The sequence below is a fragment of the Cetorhinus maximus genome, chromosome 20 (genome assembly GCF_964194155.1).
Source record: "Cetorhinus maximus chromosome 20, sCetMax3.hap1.1, whole genome shotgun sequence".
In the NCBI taxonomy this organism is placed as follows: Eukaryota; Metazoa; Chordata; class Chondrichthyes; order Lamniformes; family Cetorhinidae; genus Cetorhinus; species Cetorhinus maximus.
The window spans coordinates 96,223,701-96,234,630 of NC_135898.1; the positions used below are offsets into that span (position 1 = coordinate 96,223,701).

At 40.6% G+C, this 10,930-nt stretch overlaps 1 protein-coding gene and 1 non-coding gene across 3 annotated transcripts in view; one reads left to right on the top strand and one right to left on the bottom strand.

Moving 5' to 3' along the window:
* The window catches only part of sfxn4 (sideroflexin 4), a 29,031-nt gene extending 22,540 nt beyond the window's left edge, over positions 1-6,491 (top strand). Inside the window, exons 14-15 of one of the 2 annotated variants that reach the window (XR_013579778.1) lie at positions 768-926; positions 5,172-6,491. Coding sequence is in view for 1 of the 2 variants with exons in the window: in XM_078565195.1 (XP_078421321.1) it covers positions 768-845 (78 nt within the window). In the remaining variant the exon portion in view is untranslated. Of the gene's footprint in view, positions 1-767; positions 2,499-5,171 lie in introns of those variants that run through there. The other variant, XM_078565195.1, reaches the window with a different exon arrangement.
* LOC144695120 (U11 spliceosomal RNA) lies at positions 6,482-6,612 on the bottom strand. Its single transcript, XR_013579881.1, has one exon. It is a non-coding gene; the product is annotated as a U11 spliceosomal RNA (small nuclear RNA).
* Between the last annotated feature and the right edge of the window lie 4,318 nt (positions 6,613-10,930).

The following is a 10,930-nucleotide window of genomic DNA, read 5'->3' on the forward strand; positions in this document are numbered from 1 at the left end:
CCAGCTGAGGTCAAACTAGTGACTTATACAAGCTCAACATAACCTCCTTTCTCTTGTACTCTATGCCCCTATTAATAAAATCCAGGATACTGTATGCTTTATTAGCCACGGTCTCAACCTGTCCTGCCATCTTCAATGACTTTTGCACATTTATGCGCAGGTCCCTCTGCTCCTGCATCCACTTTAGAGCTGTACCCTTTATTTTATATTATCTCTCCATGTTCTTCCTACCAAAATGAATCACTTCACATTTCTCTGTGTTGAACATTACCTACCACCTGTCTGCCCATTCCACCAATTTGTCTATGTCCTTTTGAAGTTCTACACTATCCTCCTCACAGTTCACAATGCTTCTAAGTTTTGCATCATCCGCAAACTTTGAACTTGTGCCCCATACACCAATGTCTAGGTTATTAATATGTATCAGGAAAAGCAAGGTTCCCAACACTGACCCCGGGAAACTCCACTACAAACCTTCCTCCAACCCAAAAAACATTAACCACTGATGCTCCTCTTTCCCCACCTACAGTTGCTATGCCAGTATCTCAGTCATGTTGTTATGTATAGCCTCGTGAGTGAGGTAGCAGGGAGCCAGTTGAAATTTATCCAGTCGTGGGTTTGTTTGGAGGGGGGGTGGGGTAGGGGAGGTGGGGGGGTGGGGGTGGGTAGACACTGCAAAAATGATAGGTATATTATTTAGAAATGCACTCTCCAAGCAAGATAGTGCTTATTTTTAAAATCCAAGCTAACTGTTAATTTTATTTCAGATTAAACGGAGCAATCTTGAACCTTTGATCCAGTCGGCCACAACAGAAGAGGACCTTTATTACAACAGAGGGTTGTGAAAGAGGGCCACTAAATAAGATTGTAATCTGTCGGGAGTCAATTTGTTCACATGGACAGATCTCGTTGAGCACAGATGCAAGGTAGCTCAGGGGCCTGAATGCAGCAGAAATTTTACTTGATGCAGAACTATTTATAATAATGTGTAAAGCATTAAATTCTATTGTAATAATGTTTGACTAAATAATTGCTTTAACACAGAGCCCTCTGCTTCCTCTGGAAATGAGAAATGTTGTATGTGAGCTCGGTCATTTTTGGGAAGACATAACCATAGGGACATCACAGTCTATCCCCATCACCTCCTCACTCAACATCCATGCATGTACTAACCAATGCTCGTCACTGGATGGTAATAAAGACCAATAGCTGTGCCTGATTTCCCTTCCCATTCGCTGATCTGGAAATATAGAAGCCTGTCATATTAGCCTCATTGCTGTCCTGGATGACAGCACAAACCAAATATGGGACATTTCTGGTCTGTTGTAGCTCAACACCAATCTGGTCAGTATATTTAATCACGGAATTGTTGAGAAGTATGCATGTGTTCGCTTTCTGGGGGGGAAAGAGACATAATGGCCTAGAAATTCATTGAGGCCGTGTGTGCCTAAGCATCCAATATGGCGGATGACACATATTAGTAAAAGCTCCAGTATAGAACCATAGAAACGTTACAGCACAGAAAGAGGCCATTCAGCCCATCGTGCCTGCACCAGCCGAAAAAGAAAAAAATTTTTAAACTAGTTGCCCATTCAAATCCCACTTTCCAGCACCTGGTCCGTAGCCTTGTTGGTTTCAGCACTTCAGGTGCAGATCCCGGTGCCTTTTAACTGAGCTGAGGGTTTCTGCTCAGATGCCTTCACCATCAAACCAGGCAGTGAATTCCAAATACTAATCACCCTTGGGGTGAAGATGTTTTTCCTCATGTCCCATTTAATCCTTCTACCAATCACCTTAAATCTGTGCCCCCTGATAATTGACCTCTCTGCTAGGGGAAGCAGGGCATCCCTGTCTACTCTACCTAGGCTCCTCGTAATCTTGTGCACCTAAGGGGAGGGGGTAACATAGTGGTATTGTCACTGACTAGTTTCCCAGGGTAATGCTTTGGGGACCCGGGTTTGAATCCCATAGCAAATGGTGAAATTTGAGAAGAATCTGGAATTGACCATGAAACCAATGCCGATTGTTGTAAAAACCTATTTAGGTCACTAATATCCACTAATTTTCATTCCTTTAGGGAAGGAAACCTGAAATCCGTCTTTGCCTGGTCTGGCCTACATGTGACTCCAGATCCACAGCATTGTGGTTGACTCTTAAATGCCCTCTAAACAAGGGCAATTAAGGATGGGCAAACACTTCTTTTTGAGGCTCCCTTCCCAAAATTCCTAGTTGCCACCTCTCAATCTCCTACCTCCCCCTCCCCAGGGCCTGCCATGCAGGGGAACCAGCCAACTGAAACCAGTCAGCTGCCTCTGGGCACCTGATTGGTATCCACCAATTGTCGTCAATTTGCTAATGAGTTCTGAGACGTACTGTCAATGATTGTCAAAATGTGTAAATTATTGTTGTATTTTAAGTTCCACCTGTTGTGATTAAGAAAGAAATGGTTGTTTGTGGCACTCTTGGCTAATAAAGGCACTTCAATTGATTTTTTTCTTCCCCACTGATTGTTTCAATGTTCATTGAAAACTCTCCCACTTTTCATTCAGGTACTTGTCTAATACCCAAATGGGTTAAATAAGTCAATTTATCTTGAATTGAGTCTCGCCATCAATGTTTTGAAAGTGGTTTGGTACGATCATGATTCTGCAGGTCCTTTGCAATTATTTGCAAAGTGCCATGACTTTTACTATGGGTAGGGCTAGGAGGCAGGACCCCAATCTACCTCAGCCAGAACAATGATTGAACCCCATACTGTTGGCATTAATCTGATCCACACATTAGCTGTTAGCCAACTAAACTAGTCAGCCACCCACAATCATGATTAACAACTAATATTTCTGATGTAAAATATCATTTATACTGTCAATACTAATATAATTGGAAGAGCTAAGAGGAGTTACTGATCCCAATCATACAGACCATTTTCTAGACCATCTACATTCACATTTGAAGCCATAGAACCATAGAAAAGTTACAGCACAGAAGGAGGCCATTCAGCCCATCTTGTCCATGCCAGCCCGAGGACACCCAGGTGCCCTTTCTAATCTCACCTTCCTGCACCCGGCCCATAGCCCTGCAGTTTACAGCACTTTAGGTGCAGATCCAGGTACTTTTTAAAAGAGTTTAAAGTTTCTGCCTCTACCACCAACTTGGGCAGCGAATTCCAGACACCCACTACCCTCTGCGTAAAAAAGTTCTTCCTCATGTCCCCCCTACACCTTCTGCCACTTATTTAGCATCTACGTCCCCTGGTTCTAAAATTCTCCACCAAGGGAAACAATTTTATCCTGTCCACTCTATCTATTCCCCTCATAATTTTGTACACCTCAATCAAGTCACCTCTCAGCCCTCTTTGTTCTAAGGAAAATAACCCCAACCTATCCAATCTCTCCTCGTAGCTACACTTTTCTAACCCTAGCAACATTCTTGTAAACCTCCTCTGCACTCTCTCCAGAGCTATTACGTCCTTCCTGTAATGTGCACACAATACTCCAGTTGTGGCCTCACCAGTGTTTTATACGATTCTAACATTATAGCCTTACTTTTATATTCTATACCTCTGCCAATGAAGGAGAACATTCCATATGCCTTCTTTACAACCTTGTCTACTTGTCTTCAGAGACCTGTGTACTTGTACACCAAGATCTCTCACTTCATCTATCCCTCTTAGTATATTCCCATTTATTTTGTAATCCCTGTGACTGTTTGACCTCCCTAAATGTATGACCTCACACTTCTCTATGTTAAAATCCATCTGCCACTTTACCGCCCACTCCACCAACCCATCTATATCATTTTGGAGATTATGGCTATCCTCTACACTATCCACTACTCGGCCAATCTTTGCGTCATCTGCAAATTTCCCTATCGTGCCCCCCATGTTCACGTCCAAATCGTTAATATATAACACAAACAGCAAGGGTCCCAACACTGAGCCCTGTGGAACACCACTTGAGACAATTTTCCATTCGCAAGGGCATCCATCGACCATTACCCTTTGATTCCTGTTACAAAGCCAACCTTTTATCCAGTTTGCAACATTACCCTGAATCCCATGGGCTGTTACTTTCCTGACCAATCTGCCATGTGGGACCTTCTAAAATGCCTTGCTAAAATCCATGTACACAACATCCACTGCACTACCTTCATCAACCCTTCTTGTCACTTCCTCAAAGAATTCAATCAAATTTGTGAGGCAAGACCTTCCTTTAACAAATTCATGCTGACCATCCCTGACTAGTCCATGCCTTTCCACATGACAGTTAATCCTATCTCCCAGGATTGATTCTACTAATTTGCTCACCACTGATATAAGACTAACTACAGTAGCTTAAAGATTGAGGAAGTAATGATGATCTCTACTGAAGGTAAGCCACTCAATCTTGTCTACTCCCCAACTCCTCCAGGAGGTTACTCAAATCACAAACCATGTTCTAATTTTTAAAAAATCAACAGACGAGAAATAAGAATAGAGCGATTTTTAATGGTGTGTGATGAGTACTATGAATTTTCTTAATTTATGTTCTGGGGCAGATTTAGAGTACCAGCAGCAACACAAGCCACTCATCTTGTATACATGCAATTCTTCAGAATTCCTACGGCTTTGGGAGAATGATCCCCTCTAGGGATTATGAAAACTGGATTGCTAACCTGTAGCAGCAAACTGAAAGCAACTGCTCACTGCCTGAGTCAAATGGAAAGATGTGATGTTCAGCATCCATTTCACATTTGGTGCTGCTGAGCTCTGGAGGTACATTGCACCACCTTGTTCTATAGATACAGCCTTCTCACAAGGCAGCACCATAATATGGTACTCATTGTAACTATTCTAAGCAGTGGGACTAATGGTGACACAAGACCTGAAGAGTTCTGAATATGTACTTTTTCTTAAATGGCAGCATCAATTTTAGTTTTAATTATCTGAATAGTTTTTTTAATTGTGTGCAACAATATATTAAGACTGGGAATAATTGCCAGTTATAGTATTTGTAGAGATGAATATGCATCAAACCACAAGCCTGAAGTCAGTGATGTAAAGTCAGCCTATTTCACATTGGTAAACTTGAGAGTGCAGCAAAATAGATTTTTTCCTATATAAATTTGTTAATTTTAACACTTTTTATTCAATATTAAATATAAAATCACATTTTTCTGATGAACACTTTTAGGAACACAGGAACTGTTGAGCCTGCTCCACCATTCAAGCAAACCATGGCTGATCATCTACCTCTTCACTATTGTTCCCCATTTTCCCAGCATGCCTGGATGTCATTAGTATCCAGAAATCTATCAATTTCTGCCTTGAATATGCTCAGTGATTGAGATTCCAAGACTCTCTGAGGTGGAGAATTCCAAAGATTAACCAGCCTCTGAGTGGAGAAATTCCTCCCCATCAGATGACCTGTCCCTCACTCTGACACTCTGTTCACTTACTAGCCAGACGAAACATCCTATCTACAACCACCCTGTCACACCCTGTAAGAATTGTGTAAGTTTCCATGAGATTTGTTGATGTTTGTGCAAAAACATGCTATTCATTTGAAAATATCCTGTTTTCCATTTTTTGGGAGCATTTAATTTGGGATGTACAGTGCAGTTAAGCTTTGGTTTTCATATTGTATCTCACTAAATTATAACGTTCGGGTGAGAAATGAGTTATTCTTTGTCTCGGTTGAGTTGAGCATAACGTTACAATTGGAAAATACCACTTGCTGCCACAGGACAAGTTTGAGTTATAAACTAACACACCAAAAGGCATGCTTCTCAATTTGGAGTTTATCTGTATTCTAAACAGAGTAAGTGTATCAGGCCGGAAGGACCTAAACTGTGTCTGGATGGGAGTGTTCAATATCTCTGAGTACACATAGCATTAAGTACTGAGTTTGCTTGCAGTGAGCACACAACTAGCATACCAGCACAGCTCACAGGCACCCCTGGCCTGAGTAAGCATGAGCAAAACTTGCACTTATATAGCGCTTTTCATGACCACCAGATGTCTCAAAGTGTTTTACGGCCAATGAAGTGCTTTTTGAAGTGGTAGTCAATGTTGTAGGAATCGTGGTAGCTAATTTGCACTCATCAAACTCCCACAAACAGCAACGTGATAGTGATCAGATAACCTGTTTTCTGTGCTGTTAATTGTGCTAGGGGATCTTTCACGTCCACTCGAGCAGGTAGATGGGGCCTCAGTTTAACATCTCACCTGAAAGACAGCAAGCCTAACAATGCAGCACTCCCTCAGTACTGCACTCGAGTATCGGCATGGATTTTGCAGCTGGAGTGGGCTTGTGATTCAGGGGAGAGTCTGCTATCAGTTGAACCACAGCTGGCTCTCTCATTCATTACAATAGAGCCCCATACATAGCAAGGTAAGATTTAGAATTTCCTGAGATTTTACCAGCACTCAACAGTAATTTCCCTATTTAAGCCAAGACATTAATACATTAGCATTAAAAATCCTGCTTGAGTTTTATTTTAGCGGAGCGCCGAGACAATCACCAGCAGCTCCAAGAAACAAAAACTGTGCTTCTGAAATCTTTTGATATCGATTCCGCACAGATAAAGATCAAGCGCCTCGTCCATGTGCTATTCACAGCAGCAACCCTTTAATGGCCCAAATTTTGCAGCCAGCAACAATGCTCGTTGTTGACTTTGAAGAAAGCAATCCCTGTGATGTGATTTTTTTCCTCTCCCAATGGCAGTTTAAGTCTGGCACCAAGTCGAGTGGAGAGCAGTAGCAATGATGTCAGTAAACAGGGAGGGAACCAATCACATTAAAGTATTCACACACGGCAAACCAGAACTTTAAAACCACTGAACCCTTCAATTGTAATTTAAATTTTCAGATAGCAAAATTATAAGTGACTGTAATTGGATTAAGATAGAAGCTAAAATAAAGAAACAAACATATATATATATATATATCTTTAAAATATGTAGAAGTTTTCCTCAAATCATGATAGCATTGCAGATTATACTTTGTGGGAATGTCTATGAAGTTCCCTCTGGAGGAGTTGCTGACTGACAGCAACTTCTGGAATTCTGCGCTATTGTACACGTGTTGACTCCAGAAGTTACTGTCAATTAGAGAGGAGTCATGAGGAACAGGCAGAGATTCTGGAATGAAATCAGAAAATGCTGGAAAAAAACTCAGCAGGTGTGGCAGCATCTGTGAAGTGAGAAATAGAATTAGCATTTTGAGTCCGTATGACATTAGCTGTTTATCGCTTCACAGATGCTGAGTTTTTCCAGCATTTTCTGATTTTATCCCAGAATCTCTGCCTGTTCCACAAATGACCTCTGTAATTGACACCTACCGACTTCCTTCTGAGAATTATATTTGTGTGGACATCATATGAAGTCAATTTTAATGCTACCTATCACTCGCAAATGATGAAATAGGTCACCATTTTTCACTGCCTAACTAGACAGGTAAAGAATGGCCACATAGACATGTAACTGATTCATGTTGAACTTTCCTTCAAGAAAGGAAGTCAAAATTGGAGCCATAATTTCAAAATTTAATCTCAGAAAACAAAGCGTTGCTTGAAGGAAACTAATTTTTTTAGCTCACATAATAAAAATGCAATTTCACTTGAATTCTTATAAAGACAAATGTAGAAAAGCCTGTACCTATAGATGGAATAACTTAGCCGCATGGAACATTCTATTTCAATAATCTCTCTCACATTTGCTCTCATTTCCCTATTAAATGTTTTGTCATGACTAAGGTTTCTTCTACTGAGGTCTCTGTATTTACTCTTTGCTCGTAATTCAGGAAAAACTTATGAATTATGATTCTACATGAAAAGCTAAAATAAAATCCTACAAATTGTAATAAACATGGGCAAAATTCATGCAGATTTTCAAAAAATTCTGGAGATTTCAAAAAGTGGCTGGCCAGATGGAAAAGCAGAGCCCATACTTTAGATGTTTCATATGCCATTAACACTGCAATGGTTGAGGCATTTGAGTACGGTTATATTAATAGTTGTCCAAGTCCATTAAAAGTGTTTAAAAGACATGGGACTATCATGTATACAGCAAACATCAGATCACAGTCTGACATTCAATAAAACCATCCAGCTTATGTAAACTGTAGCATTCGCATAGTGATGTATTTTGTACATTTAAATAATGCAGCTCCCTCAAACTGCGCTGTACTACCAGCTGCACAATTGCATGAATTTTACAGCATAGAAACTGGCCCTTCAGACCAACTGGTTCATTATAGTATTTTTGTTCCACTTGAGCTCTCCTCTCACCTCTCTTCATCTAACCCTATCAGCATAAACTGTTTGCTTTCTCCCTCCAACCAACACCTAAAAGTATCCCATCACCTTCTCAGAATTGGCGGATTCTGTTTAAAAACTTTTTTAAAATTGTGAAAAATGTATCAACTGTGAAATAACTTAAGGAGTCGTGTTTGAAACTGTTAGAGATTAGATCATCTACAAGCCTGTTGAATATTGTATCATTTTTTAAAAATTCCAATTTTAATTCCAACTTAACAGATCACAAGCTTTGTACCAATGCTGGAGGGAGGGAGGCAGGCAAGAAGTTCTGTGTGACTGTTGCACATGTAGTTAAAAAGGGTGAGCCTTTGCTCTGTCCCACCTTCTTAGAGTGAGTTCTCTCACACCACTCCCCACCCCCATCATTGACTGAAATCAGGAGGGGAGGTGTACCTAAATGGACCAGGGAAGTTGCACTCCCCAATTTGGCTAACCCTATTTTTAAATGGCAAACAGTAGCTGATACAGACAGGATCCTCTTTGAATATGCCTTGAGCTTTGATGATATCATCGGGCCTAATCTGCCATTTTAACCTGAGTTTGGAATCTGCATCAGTGAGGGCATTGTCACCAGGCAAAACCTAATAAGAACAATAGCTAAGGCCAGAAGATACCCAGTAAATTTTTTCTTTAAAAAAAAAAGTTTCCTTGTAGGTCAAGAGGAGCAGGGAAACTGGGGGTCATTCTGTCCTGGGCACTCCCTGGCAATGTACTCCTACCGCCCAATTTTAACAGTCACACAACCTCCCAACTGCCATCCCAAACAGGAGTTAAATTAAAACCTCTTGTTTCCAAAAAGGAAGTCAATTATTTGTGACATGAAGATAAAAGCAGCTGAAAGGAAGAGACAAAGTTTCTTGTTAAGGCGCCGGATGAGACAAAGAATAACCTGCCCCCACTAGGGCCATCTGCCACGTGTTAATGTTGTTCTTTCCAGAGTGCTCACCAATGTCCTGCTATTATCACATTCTGCTTTCTGACCTTAATGCCACCATCCTCCTTTAGCCAGCACCACTACCATTAACACCCCTTTGTCCTTTTGTTCATCTTTGTCAATCTCTCCTTTGCCCCCACCTATCGTTGTCCTCCTATCCAGCTTCACCTACTCCACACTCCGCCACCCCCCCCCCACCCCACCCTTAAACAGTATAAGTTTCATCACATTTCTACTTCTCTTTAGCTCTGAAGAGTCAAATGGACGCGAAACGTTAACTCTGTCTTTCTGTCCACAGACGCTGTTAGACCTGTTGAGTTTTTCCAGCATTTTTTGTATTTGTGACATGAAGTTGCCCCGTTAATGTCAAGCAAACTGTTCCACGTGTCTCACCACAACATGGTAACATCAAAATGCCTTTGGAATCTATCATCTCCTGCCAAAATGTAATATTCAAGAATTTAATCCTTTGGTACTGCAGATGTAACTTTCTATTTCAGTGCAGTTATGCAGAGCAGATTCTTATTCTCAGTACCAGTTATAGCTATTACAAACAGCAGAATAACTATGGTATAGTCTCATTAATTCAGCCAAAACTATCACTGTGAAATGTGCCATTATTACTGTGTGCTATTGTGGATGTTTATATCAATTTGCTTTTATAAATCCTTGCAGAACTATCCATTGCCTTTTACAGGTTGATCATAACCCATACATAATTAATTATTTTTGGGAGCATGGGTTTGATAAATATTGAATACTACTGATCAATTTTCAAGGTCTGACAATTAGACTGAACTTTTGCTTTCCATGTTAAATTGTTAGGTGTAAAGTCAGAGTTCATTGTTTTTATTTAAGATATAATAGAAGGTTCATTACTCTCATCAAGGATTTCCTCCTTAAAACCTCCTCTTTGACCAAGCTTTTGGTCACCTGCCCTAATATCTCCTTTTATAATGCTCTTGTAAAGTGCCTTTGTACATTTTGTTTTAATCAAATTAAACCTTAGAGATAGTATTTCAGTTTAAAAAAAAAGAGTTGTCAGACAGGGCAATGCACTGGTTGGCACACTGCTCTCCCACCTCTGGGGTCTAAATTTGGGTTTGTCCCAGACAAACATCATGAAAGTCTAGCTCTGTTGGTGTAAGGCCTCTATCTAAGGGCTCCAGTGTCACCCTTAGCTCAGTGGCAGTACTCTTGCCTCTTGTTGTTAAGAGCAAGAACAGTAAATCAGAAGTTTGCCATAGACTCAATTTGCATAGAATCTACTTTTATCATGGACTTGACTTCACCTACTTCAAACCCTGCGAGAATGTTTGACATAAATACTCTCAAATCCCCAAAACTAGTCAAACAAAACTCCACAATGCTTATCCATTCCCACATCCTCGGTATTCTACAGCATATTTATGCCAAAGTGCTACAAAGCCACAGTGGTAAAGGAGTTGCTCCACTGTAGAAGCTAATGGCTTCAAGACAAATAAATAAACTTTATTCAAGTTTGGAGTCCAGACTAGTATCAGTTACAGCTAACATTGTAATGAGCAAGATATCATCGCCAATCTTTCCAAATGATTAAAATCAACTGAAGCTAGAAATTCGGTGTGTGTTTGGTGACTGGTAAAAATGCAACAGAAGCTTGTGTATGGAGCAGAAATGGGCCCAAGGTGGTTCAGGACTCCAACATCAGAATGAAATG